Below are 13,544 nucleotides of genomic sequence, written 5' to 3'. Positions count from 1 at the left end.
ACACCCCTAATGATGATGTCGAGCAACTGTTTTAAATGGCTTTACTCAACATACAGGACAGAGAAGAAAAGTCTATAACAATATTGATTATATGGAAAGCAGCAGGTATATGCTGATAAACCATAACTGCAATATTTATACCTTCAACCATGATTATATATTAAGAAATGATGGGAACCTTTTTTCTTCTGGATTTCCTCTCTGGGGATGTAGACAGGTTCTTTGCGGACAGGCTTGCGTTCTGGTGTGGAGATTCGGCCCTTAGCCCGCCCGCCCTTGGCCTTGGGTTTGACTGGCTTTTCTTGTTTCTCTGTTTTCCTTTGTTGGGTATGCTTGTTCTGGACCACAGCGGGCTTTTTGACTGAACTGGGCACCTTGGGCAAAGGCTCAATCTGCTCTGTCGCCATACTCTTATCATCATCTGCAGTGTAGCAAAGCAAGACATGAAAAACATGAGACAACATCAATGTGTATATTTGAAGCAGAAGAAGAAAGAAATGGGGAAAAAAGAACAATGTAAAGGAATAAACCATCAAAGAGATCTCACCTTGTGTGTCAACCCAGGAGCTGTCCAGGATGGAGTCGTCCATTGTGGTTTCATCTCTATCGTAGCTCTCTGTCGGTGCTTCAGTGTCTATAGTTTCAGCCTCCTTCCCAGGGGAGGCAGGGGTCTCAAGAACATCTACCACCTCCTCTAGACTTGCAGCCTCCAAGTCTGCTTCTTGGGCCAGTTCCACAGACTCCTCCTCTTCCTCCTCTTCCTCTTTCTGGGAAGTGACACAAAGGCCTTCAGCCTCAGGTGAACCAGAGAAACGAACGCTGTGTCCCGGCTCTTCTGCTTCATCAATGGTCTGGACCACAGTGATAAAATCGTCTTCAACTGTCACCACTGATTCGATGGCAGCTCGAGTTTCTGGGATCTCCTTTACCACTCCTGCCCCTGCTTTATCTAACACCTCTTCCTCATCTTCGTCTTGCTCCTTTTTAGCCTCCACAGATTTTTCAGCTTCTTTCTCCACAGGTTTCGCGGCTGCTTTTTCCTCTGGTTGCTTCGCCATCTCCTCAAGCTTGTCTGCAACCTTTTTGTCCATCTCAGCAACTTTCTCTTTTTCTTCCTTCTCTTTCAGTTCCATTTCTATCTTTTCTTTTTCTTCCTTCTCTCGCAACTCTTTCTCTATTCTTTCTTTTTCCTCTTTTTCTCTCTGCTCTTTCCTTTTTCTTTCCTCTTGCTCCATCTTTTCCCTCTCTTCTCTTTCCTTCTTCTCTCTTTCTTCTTTTTCTTTCATCTCTCTCTCCTCTTTCTCCTTTCTTTCTGTCTCTTCCCTCAGGATTTGTTCTGCCTCTTCTTTCTCTCTCCTTTCCTTTTCTTTCTTTTCTGCTTCTTCCCTGATTTTCATCTCAGCCTCTTCTTTCATTTTCTTCTCGGCTGCTTCCTTCTCTTGCTCTTCCCTAACTTTTCTTTCTGACTCCTCTTTTTCTTTGTTAATTCCTAACACTGGTGAAACTGTTCTTTTGGGGGAACCGTAAACTTCTCTTTGTTTAAGCTTTGAAGGTGAGAGCACTGGAGAGAGCAGCTTATCATCATCGATGTTGCTCTCCACAGACGAAGCGGGTGAAGTTTTGACAGGCCTGGCAATCCGATCCTTGGCCACACCAGTCAGCTGGTACACATCTTCAGCATCCACTTCCTCATAGGCTTCCTGATGGACCAGTTTCACTTTCTCCCGAAGCTCCTGCAGTTCTCTTTCCTCCTCCATACTGAGAGGCCTGTCCTCCATCTCCAATTTGCGGATCTGCCTCTCATAGTCGGCAATCTCGGTTTCTGATGCTGAGCCTTCGCCACTTGCTTGTCGTTCTGTGTCACTAAATGACCTCCCGCCTTCTTCTAGAGTCACAGTGACCGTTGGTGTCACAAAGGACTCACTTGGCTGAGCTAGTGACATCTCTCCAACAGATCTTTTTGACTGTTCATCTGCAACCTTGCACTTTTCTTCAGCAGAATCTTTTCTCTCTACTTGCCTCTGGTCTTTCTCTTCAGTGACATCAGCAACTCCTGATGGCTGGCTCTGGTCCTCCATAGATGTGTCTCTGACTGCTAATTTCCTAGCTTGCTCAGCCACTTTCGCCTCCAGGACGGAGTGGGTAAAGGCCTGTGCAGAAATGTTTGTGGGGCTCAACACATCTGCAGGTGATGGCATGGGTCCTGAATATTCACTGAACACACAATAGCCCATCTCTTCCAGCTGGCTTTCACTCTTTCTGGCCCCAGGACTTAGTTCCCCTGAAACTAGGCTAGCCAGTGGGTCATCGAAGGCTGAAAAATCACCTTGAATTGACTTTCTCCTGGTGATGTCTGGTTCGGTGTTTTCGGATGCAAGTCTGGAACGGGTACCAGCTAGGTCCAGCATCTCAGGCAAGTCTTGCGCCATCACTGTGCCATTTTTATAGGCGCTCTGAAGGGGCTGCGGTGATTCTGGTGAATCTGGTTCAGGGCTGGGTTTTGAAACCGGTTCAGTGGTCCTTGGAGGAGATGAAGAATCTGAGGTGATGGAGGCTGCAGTCTCCAGGATCAGAGGAGGCAAAGATGGAGGCTTATCCACAGATGGTGTAGTGACTGGGAGGTAGTCTGCTGACTCATCTAGACTTCCACTAGTGTATGACATGATATCTGTGGCTAGTGGGGAGAAGTTCCTAGGTCTGCCTTGGCCACTCGGATCCATTGCTCCAATAGTAATGTTAAGTGAGTAACTCCTCTGCTCTAAGGCCAGTTTACCCGGGGAAAGCCTGCATTCACTACTCCTGTCTGGAACTGTGAACAGTCGAGTGTCTTCTGCTGTACTTTCTTTAGTGTTGGGTTTATCCTGAGCTTCAGCTAGTGTGCTGTAGCTGATCTCCGGTCCGGCATGAACTGTACTCTTCTCTTCACCAGATCTGCTCAGTTCGTAATAACCCTCGCCCTTACATTGGGGAGCCTCAACAACCTCCATGGCTGATGTTTCAAAATATGCTGACATGCCAGATCTGTCTCTAGCGTCAGTTGTTGAGTCTCCTCCTTGAACTTTGTCCCCAAGTGACGATAAATCAGGGGGAGCACCGATACTGCTGATCTCCACCAACTCCACTGACGGCTGTTTCTCCGACACTGTGATTGGCTCGCCATATGTAGGCTGAAGTGTGAGTGATCTGGTATATTCTTTGGCTTGGTTTTCAACATTCGGAGGAACAAATGACGGCATATCCTTGGTGGGGCTCTCTGGTACAACTCGTTCACCAGCAAAAAAACCTTGCATCTGGGGCTCAAAAACCTCCTCTGGGCGTTTCTCCGATCCAATGCTGTCTGGGCTCATGGAACCACTTTTCTCGCTTCCCTGCTTGTCTGAGTCCATCTTCAAAGCTGAAAGGACATCTGTAAGTCTGCTGTTTTGATCAACATAGAAAAGTAATGCTTTGGCATGCTGCGAGTGAGATATTTATTAAGCTAGGGACTGGGAAAGCTGAAACAGGCAAAGCTCTCCTCAGAAACTTACAGCACAATGATACGGCCATCACTGAAGAAATACGGTGAGATTATTGGGCCCACCAAGTCACAGATGGATCACAATATGGCATGGTATGTGACGGAACCGGCATGGGGCGACTGCGATGCTGATTTATGGGGAACAAGCAATAATAGATGGGATGGATATCCATGCGACTCTTCAAAACATCAGATAAAACAAAATTATAGTATTTCTGTCATTCTTTGTAATTACAGTGGAAGCCACTTATAGTGATCACGGTTACAGTGATCAACCACTTATATGGATCAAACAGCTTGGGACGGAGTCATTCCTATGTATACAAATTCTGTTCAAGTATCAAGTAGTCTGCTTGTAGTGTTCATTTGGGGTATTTGTATACATGATAACCTTTGGGATTTTTTTTATCAGTAAATAGCAACGATGCCAGTTTCATTACTTTTTATTAGTTCAATAAATATAGTGTCAGTTAGATAGTGATTGTGATGAAGGAGAAAAAAAAAAAAAAAAAGTAGTGATCAACTTAACCTGGACAGATGTGATCACTGAAGGAAGTTTCCACTGTACAATGAATCCCCAATTTAAATTTATCATATAGTTTTATTAACATACAATTAATTTTGGCTCCTAAAAATGACTTTCATACTGTCTTTATATAATCCAAAGCATATTGACACTAATGCAGAAGAACCTTACTATTGAACGACAGAAAAATACCATAAAAAGTCAATAACAGTGACAAAAACAAACAAATGAATTGTAATTTTGCTGATATGATAATGCATTTGATGAGGCAACTGTACCACACTTGACATGAGACAGCCAACACAAGATCCCCTGCAAATGATGTACACAAAATCATGATAATAATATGAGTGACCCATGGTTAGAACGTATGATGCATGGTTACGAAAAGTGCACCGCACTGGCATACCAGCATCAAGCCACTTGTGAACACAACGTGTAACCTGTAAGCTTAGAGCCGGCGAAAAAAAGCACTGCTACGTTCACTTCATCATACCAATACGACACGGTGCCGAAAACCACAGCAAGAAAAAGAAAATACAAGCGCAAAGATAGCACACAATAAAACCAGGTTAAGTTAAAAGAATGTGACTTTTTTCACCAACAAGCCTGTGTTGCCTTGCAGCCACAGCAGAGCGCAGTGGGGATTACTTGCCATTCCACCTGAATTATAATGCGTATGAGGTCCTTTTGACACATCTTGTGTTCTTATACAGTACACAATACAGTAACATGCCGGCAGGGAGAGCAGGACACACCTGTCTCAGGGCTCTCCCCACCCTCTGCTTCCTCCTCCTCCTCTCTGTCCACAGAGCTTTCTGCAGCAGCACTAGCTGCTTCGCCCAGCTCCAGGTCTAGATCCTGGGCCTCGTCTATGGCCTCTGCCTGCTCTAAGGGCTCAGCTTGGGGGTTGTCCAGCTCAGGCTCTTCCCCGCTCCACTGCTGCTCATCAAGAGCTTCCTCGGACTCTGCTGCCTCTGCACTCTCCTCCTCCTCCTCTTCCACCTCTTCCTCGTATTCAGCTGTAAGAGCCTCCATGGTCTCTTCTTCTCAAAAACAGGGTGAGAGGGGGACACATTAAGACTACAGGCAACACAGACTTGGGTTATGTGAGAACACAACTTATGATGGGACACTTTCAGCTCTGGGAAAAGATGACCTAAAATGTATGTCTGTTCACACATATAGGTACATTACACATATAGAACAGAGTGTAGTGTGTGGGTGGTTTTTCATTCTGTTTGTATGCTTTTCTACTTTGGGTGCTTAGTGTATCCAGTATGCAAGGAAACTACAGTATACAGATATGTTAGTTAAAGGCATGCATTACATTTATTTATCAATATTTTTTTTTTATTTACTATAAAAAACAACAACTATTTCCATTTCTCATTTTCTGTGGCATACACCATGCCTTCAACCCAGATTGACCGACCATCATTGACAACTGAGGTTGTTAAAGGAAAATGGAGACATAAATGAAGTCTTAATAACACTTCATGGCCTAACACTGCACTATTATTGAAGCACTTCTAGTCAGAGCATTTCTGAAAGAGAAGAGAAGAGGCAACCTTGAAGAGCTGCAGTCCATTACACCAAAAAGTAGAGTGCCTCAGATTCTCGATATTGCACGGACTGGATTTTTTAACTGTGTAATGGACAATGTGCTGGCATACAACTTCCAGTAGCCATTCCAGTATAACATTTTGAGTTCTTGTGTAGTAACAAAAGTTTTATTCAGAAGCTTTGCAGCCCAGTGTTGCTGCATGTGACGTAGATGTTGGTAAATACAATGTTTCTACTAGATTTCTTTGTCAGCGGTGCCAATGACGGGTTGAGGGAACTACATTAACACTATTTATCAAATGTCTGCAGTTTCACGGTCAATGGCATACTCTTTATATCTCTTCTTTGTTGTGTGTTTATTGAATGAATGCCAGTGTTTTCCCTAGGGTGACTACTTTGGCCTGGCGAATGGGTCAAAGTGGTGAAGAAAACTAGGAACAAATGCCAGGAGTTGAGTTTTCATTATGGTTTGTTAACTGCATGTCAAATTAATCAGAGCACAAAAGGCCAAATTACAATATGACCTGTGGCTGAAAAGCCATGTAACATTTAAAAGGCCTTGTGTTTTAGAGGAGTTGAGTTTTATCAGAGAGCCGACAGAGGTATAAATTAAGTTGTTGTCCTCTGTTGAAGCTGCCCAATCAAAAGATTTATTTTGTTGGATGGATAACGTAAAAGGCTATGTTGTGTGTTTCAACAGTCTAAGTGTAAATACCCTAGTTCCTAGTTCCCCTTTAAACTGCCTCCATGTTGTGTTTCTAACGACAATAAAAGTGGAACGTTCTATGCAGGTGGAGGTGTTTGCGAGTGAGTGGAGCTGAAAGTCTTCCCTGATGCCAAAGTGAGTGGGTGACAGTAACTTAGGATGTGTGTAGAGGGTTTGATATGGTTCGGCATAATTAAGGGGTTGAGGGGTCATTTTAAAGAATAAACCAAAACATAACTCTGGGAGATGATTGGTGCAGAGGAATTTGTGCATGGAGGTCATCGATCATGCACCGTATCTCTGAGATATTCATGAAAGCCATTTGGACCTTACTTTATGCCCCAACAGTGAACCTTGGTGGCCATGTGGTCTTACTGATGAGAGCTGTAATGTATCATGTCCATTAAGTGAATCCTACTTCTGAGACTTCACAGCTATGTGTCGGACTTAACAGCATGGCAACCACAAGTAGCATGGCTTTGGGTGAAATAAATGAAAAAAAAGAAATATGACTGTTAAACAAATATGAAGTTGCTCAGATTTTGAGCAGACAAACGTCACAAGGACACACAAACACACACAAGGACAGACGAATAGACGAGTAGACGGACTGACGGACGGAGAGACGGAAGGACAAGAGGGATGGAGGGAGGAGGTCAAATCACAGAAGGAGAGGAAATTAGCGTCAAAATGAGAAAGGAGAGAAACAGAGTGAGAGAGAGAGAGGAATGGAGGGGGGAAATGGCAAAGAGGAACCATGCGTGGTTCACCTTCAATCTGTCTAAAGGCCACGGCCTGCCCTGTGGGGCGAGAAGCCGAGTGCGTCCACTCTGGGCTGAACAATGGGTGCTCATAGTACTCCTCGTCGGAGTGGTAGGGGTCGTCCTCGGGCACGGAAACTGAGATGGAGGGGGCGAGGAACTTGCACCTCTCCCGAGAATTTTGGAAGCGGCGGAGAGGGCCCGCCTCCTCCTCATCCCCTACATCTACAAACAAGACAGACACAAGGAGAAGAACTGCAGGGAAATCTGGACACACGGACTGAAAGAGAGAGTGAAGAGGAAGAAAAGGGTAGAAAGGAAAAGAAAAAAAAAAATGGAAAACACACCAAAGAATGTCCATCTTGAAGGTGATTTGACATTTGAGTCTTTCAATCGAGTTTATCTTTGAAAACATCGATAGAATGCCAATGATGAGGTATTATGCAATTTCAAAACAAAAAAACTTTAAATTAACAATGGCAGTTAACTGCACCATATACATTTGCATTATGTATTAAGGGTTTTGAAGCTTGTTGGCCTCTGTTAATTAAATTGTGTATAACATACAAGCAAAATGTTTCACGGAAGTAAATTCATTGCAACAATTTATGATCTTTATATTTTTCTTGTTTTGGTTTAGGTTCTTAGATTCTTGATTGAACAGGAGGTCATATTAAATCAGTAGTTGAACTGGGGCCAGGTGTATTTCAGGAAATGATTAACCATTGCCTCGTTCTTTACTAGATAAATATTCAAGTTACTTCTTAAGATGGACGTTTTTTGCGGAGAAAGGGAAGTTAAAGCTTGAGGAGGAAAAAAATGGCGATTCACCAGAGAGGGGGATGCAAGAAGAAGACAAAGCTTGATTGAGAGCAAGAGAAACATAACACACGGGACACTGATAAGGAGACAGTGAGAAGCAAATCAAAGGGGACAAAGCTTTGGGGCCCAGCCCTACTCTGACCACAAACAAAATTTGTATATTGCATCGTTTGAGGAAGATAACAATACAAACCGCTTCACGTATGAATGATTAAATCTAAATGAAAGACACACAACACAGACACAACAATTATAATACTAATACAGTAGTAGTTGTAGTCGTAACACAATCAGTAACATGTGTGCTTTGCCACTGCCATTACAGGAACAAACCCTTTACCTATAAAAACCTCAAAGACACAGTCCTCTGTTAGAACAAAGGGAAAACCTCTGCAGAGTTCAAAAAGGTAATATTTAAAAGAACACCGTCCTCTAAGGTCGTGACTGAACCTTTCAAGACTGATTTGTTTTGTATCATGACCACTAATACAATGAGGCCCGCGTAAATACATCTCTTCATCACTCTATCTGGTCAAGAACACAGAACACCTCCGGTCGAAAACTCCTAAAACCTCGAATCGTTCTTACGTACTTCTTCTAGTGCACTCGAAACACAATGTCACCACAACTGACCATCTCTATGTGGTGCATGGCTGACCCATCTAACTGACTCCTCATTACATTCCAGCCAGACTGTGACTTGAGTAGACATGAAGACACAGGCAGCGTAGAGTCGACTGACCGTTTAGTTACACTGTACACAATAATCACTTCAAAGATGAAGAACCAAACTGTATCACAATGCTAATGGCCATACACACACACACACACACACACACACACACACACACACACACACACACACACACACACACACACACACACACACACACACACACACACACACACACACACACAGCTATATGCTAGTATGCCTAGTTAGAGCCTGAATGGTCAGCTAGGCTAACTAACTTACTACGATGATTCAGTTTATCTAGACTGCATTGCTACAGTTGTAGTGAATTTATTATATTAGCTCATTTTTACGCCTTACTTTTATTGCTAGGTTTTTATCTTTAGTCTTTGCCTTTCACTTGAAGGCACTATGTCTTCAAGTTATGTTCATAGAGCAAAATATCTGATCTGTAGCCAAAAAAACCCAACAACATACAAAAAAGACTGACAGAGGGCAATCACAAGAAAACACAACACCATGAGTAGACATGCAAAACAACAAAAAAGACAAACAAGTGGGAGGGCTACCTAACGTGGCTGTCATATTAGTGTGTGGGGGAGACGAGGTGTGGATGTTAGAAAGGGAAATGGAAGAAGAGGATGAAAAAAAAGAGTGCACTCGTTGTAACAAGGCAGTCGTGCATGTGGGCGCTCTTTTCTTTTAGAGATAAACAGTGATGACAATGAAGATACGACTTGTATCTTTTCCAGGTGTACGATGAGGAGGAAGCAGGATTTAAAAGGAAATGGATGTCTGAAAAATGGAAAACGTGTTCCTGCTTTTAGAAACTCTTTTATGTGGAGGTTTCCTGAACGGGTACCAATGTGTGGGTTGTCCCCTGTAGGTGGGGCATGTCCTGAGGGTGGGGGGGGGATTTTAAGTAGCCCCAGACCCAATCAACATCAGCACTCCAATGTGGTGGCGATCACAAAACTCCAGGGCGTCAGTTGGGGAAAAGAAGGACACCAGAATCCCCTCCATTAGAGACATACTCTTAAACACACTGATCACATTCTTGGCCTACCTTTTTCCAGAGGACCAAAGTGCTCCGCAGCAGGTGAGGGGGGTGGAGAGGGAGGCAAATTTGTGGTGTCTTCAACTTCAAAGGGAGATAGAGGAAGAGGAAGAAACAGTACAGTCATAATTGTAAAGAAACTGATGCCATTCACTTCAATACAATCTAGCTAAGGGCTTGATCAACTCTGAAGAAACTGTATTATAATCAGAAGATGAAGATGAAGGACGACAAGGGTCAGGTTTTAAAAAAAAAAAAATCTAAATTGATGCTGCAGAACCAGAGATATCTATTTTATTCCACAAATTCTACTTCCTTGTCAACGCCTTCTGCCTACATTACCCATAATGCTATTTGTTATAGTTTGTGGGTATGTGCCGGCAGCAGTCAATGTTTTAGTTCTGGTAGACAACTGCCACATTCACACTTAACACACTCTGCTCTTTGCGACGCATCTTTTATGCATTATTTTCAAGTTGCCAATGCTCAGCAATATTGCTGCTGCACTGCTCACCTCAACACTCTGTTGTAACACTGTCTGTAACTACAGATGTAGGTATTGAGTCTATGTCAACATGGGTTTGGGGATAACTATCATCTCTCCCCATTCTCTTCTCTGCTTAGCTTGTCGTATGCTTACCGGGAATGATTGTACATAATAATTTGTACATATGCTGTCTTCCCATGATAAAAAAAGGGGGGAAGACTTTTTGAAGGACAGACTTGACGTGAAACATTAAGAGTGCAATATTTAAATAGCAAAATAAATGTGTTTCGCGGTTTTGCATCTTAGGTGAATTGGTGACCTATCCAGTATGGGCCCTGTCCAATGGCAAGGGATAGATAGGCTCCATCACACTGTGACTGGATGGAAGAAAGATTGCAGCACTTGCACAAGTGTGTGTGTGTGTGTGTGTGTGTGTGTGTGTGTGTGTGTGTGTGTGTGTGTGTGTGTGTGTGCATTTGCGTGGGTGTGTGTGTGTGTGTGTGTGTGTGTGTGTGTGTGTGTGTGTGTGTGTGTGTGTGCATTTGCGTCTGTGAATGTGTGTGTGTGCATTTGTGTGTGTGTGTGTGTGTGTGTGTGTGTGTGTGTGTGTGTGTGTGTGTGTGTGTGTGTGAGAGAGTGTGTGGCTTACCGGATGGCAGCCTTTGAGTCTCCTGCTCTCCCTTCAGTACCGCCACTGCCTCTGCCGTCACTTCCTGCACGATGCGCGCTGACACTTGCTCTGAACATAAACACAAAAGGTCAATCAATTATTGTTATCATTACTGGAAAAAAAAAAAAACATTCGAAGATGTGGGCTAGGTTGGAAAGTTTAATTAATTAATTTAAGTTTAAATCCCAAAACTGCTGGAAAAAAAGATGCAGCAAATCCCAAGCTGCTCCAGTGCATCAGGGCACTGTGGTTGTACTGGGCCAGCTTCCAGGATTCAATCTGTAAAATAACTGTGTGAGGATGTGAAGCAGGATGTTTCCTTATCTAAATTGAGGGTGTAAAAGGATCGCGGAGGTTGTGCGCTGTACAGATTGCAAAGCCCCCTGAAGCAAATGTGTGCTTTGTGATATTGGGCTTTACAGTGTAAATAAAATTGACTTGAGATGACTTGATGTTGCTGGAGGACAGCATGTAAAAAAAAAATAATCCTCCAACCATTTTACTGTAGCGTATTTTTGAATAATAGCATCAAGCCCAGTGAGGGAGCTGGAATTGTTACCATAACTGCAGGGATGCTTAGAGCTGCTGGCGAAGGCTGAGTGTCGCTATGGAAACCCAGCATCCCTAAACAAGAGCAGACTAAAACTGAATCCTGGGTTATTTAGCTACCGCCAAGCAAAATATTGTTTTACATCAAGATTTTCTTACAGACTAAAAATGCAACAAAAGGTTTTCGAATAAAGCAAACCATGGAAGTTAGTGTGAGATGAAGTGGGCTCTTTGATGTTCAGCTCTTTGAGTAACTGCAGTGGACTGTGAACAGCCAGACTGCTGATACAATTCCCCTTCTTCCTCTTTCCTCTATTCAAGGTGACACCGAAATGCAATTTTGCCTTGCAGTGAGTTAACATTCATAAAATCGAATACTGAATTCCGTCTTTTGCAAGAAAATGTAAGTAATATGAGATGTACACTCTTCAATTCGATACTAGTGTCAGTATTTAGAAAGAAGCTATCAACGCCATCTGGCTTTCTGACACTGGTAGGTCACACTCAATAAAACAGTTTTGGCATTTAAGCTTACATCAGTCTGTTTGTATGAGTTGAAATACTGCATGGAGGGGACAACTGTAGAGTTCTGAATCAAACCATGAATCATTAGCATATTAACAGTGGTCATGTGGGATTGGGTGGCAGTGTAATGCTTTACTGCTGCTGTTTCAGGACCTCTTTCTATCCGACATCGCCCCCACACATCAACACAAACAAGCTGGCAGACATACACACATGCAACTACACACGCGCACACGCACGCACACGCACGCACACGCACACACGCACACACACACACACACACACACACACACACACACACACACTTCTTCCGGAAACGATTAACACAGCCCACTCACCAACTCAGAGCAGCCATTTCCCATTTTCAATAGCAATGTGTAATATACATGCATCACCTAGTTATTGCTTCCAGGCAAAAATAACCCCCTTGCTTCCAACACTTGGAAACAGAGCAGAAACCTTACACGCAATCAATGGTTGTGACATCAAATAACTAATAACAGCCCCTGTAGCTTAGACCTGGAGTCAGATAACGCTCAAGATGTGAATAGTTCCATGTTCTGAGTGAGACAACACCATTGAGAGTCTGTGCCTGAAGAATTTACTAAATGTTGGTACTCCGTTAGTGGTCGACAGAGCCCTAAACCCTGGGAATAACTAAACCAATGCATGGCACAACAAGAAGTAAACACACACAGAAGCCTTTCTAAAACTAACATAGAATTGTGGAAGCGAAAGCAAAATTAAGCAGTTAAAAAAAAAAAAATCATGACATTGCTGACCAGCTGCAGGTGAGAAGGTAAAGTATTAGGAGTGGTGAACAAGGGAAGGTTCAGCTACCCAGCCAGTTACATAACGGAGAACAACATGGTGATCAGTGGTGGAGTGTAAATGGGAGAATCAGGGAGAATATGCTAATAAAAAAATGTGTGGCTTTTTCAAAATTAATCCTGGATCATGTTCTAAAAATGGCATTTTCTCTTTATCTAAGTTTATCTGTATTGTAACAATATATAGCATATATTCAAGTTCCAAAGGAAGGTTCTAAAAACTCTTGAAGTTTAATGTGAATAAGAAATAAAAAATAAATAAATAAATAAAAAACAGAAAAACTAAACTGGACTAATCTCTTGACGCTTCATGCATAGTATGCTTAACTAAATTAATCCACAAATCCACAGAAATGCACATTCACAGAGAAATCTCCGTAAACAATGACCGTGTCACATCCACAAAGCCAGCTGGCAGTTATGACAACTAGTCTGGTCAGCAGTGATGTCAAATGACACAGCCTACCGCCTTCCATTGGCTTTGGCTGGAGAAGGAGCCACATTCACAACTAGCTGCTTTAATATAGAGAAAAAGGTTGCGTCATATCTGCGTATCTACATCCATAATCAACAGTAACGGCGTACACACACACACACACACACACACACACACACTCTCCCCCAATGAAGTAAAAGAATGTATTACCTGGAAGACAGGCAGATTGATGCTGAGGATGCTCTCCGCTCTGAGCAGAGACTACGACTGGAAGCCTCGAGTCAAAGCAACACACAGCCAGCTACACACACACACACACACACACATTCACACACACAGCAGAACTGAGGGGGCAAGGAGAGAGCAGGAGTGCCGGTTGGTATAGGATAGCAGCCGGC

At 43.1% G+C, this 13,544-nt stretch overlaps 1 protein-coding gene across 12 annotated transcripts in view; it reads right to left on the bottom strand.

Moving 5' to 3' along the window:
• Positions 1–13,544, bottom strand: part of map2 (microtubule-associated protein 2) — a 75,322-nt gene that overhangs the window by 17,709 nt on the left and 44,069 nt on the right. For 7 of the 12 annotated variants that reach the window (XM_068702599.1, XM_068702631.1, XM_068702638.1 and 4 more), the window contains 6 exons: positions 10,786–10,875; positions 9,659–9,733; positions 7,086–7,301; positions 4,802–5,089; positions 548–3,394; positions 179–421 (listed from right to left, as the gene is read on the bottom strand). In XM_068702599.1, the coding sequence (XP_068558700.1) occupies positions 179–421; positions 548–3,394; positions 4,802–5,089; positions 7,086–7,301; positions 9,659–9,733; positions 10,786–10,875 (3,759 nt within the window). Of the gene's footprint in view, positions 1–178; positions 422–547; positions 3,395–3,527; positions 4,773–4,801; positions 5,090–7,085; positions 7,302–9,658; positions 9,734–10,785; positions 10,876–13,356; positions 13,432–13,544 lie in introns of those variants that run through there. The other 5 variants (XM_068702680.1, XM_068702663.1, XM_068702646.1 and 2 more) reach the window with 5 other exon arrangements.

Source organism: Cebidichthys violaceus, unplaced genomic scaffold (genome assembly GCF_023349555.1).
Source record: "Cebidichthys violaceus isolate CVI_PGR_0920_01 unplaced genomic scaffold, fCebVio1.0.p SCAF_11, whole genome shotgun sequence".
Taxonomy (NCBI): domain Eukaryota; kingdom Metazoa; phylum Chordata; class Actinopteri; order Perciformes; family Stichaeidae; genus Cebidichthys; species Cebidichthys violaceus.
The sequence above is the reverse complement of the archived record's forward strand: the minus strand, read 5'-3'. Positions and strand labels throughout refer to the sequence as shown.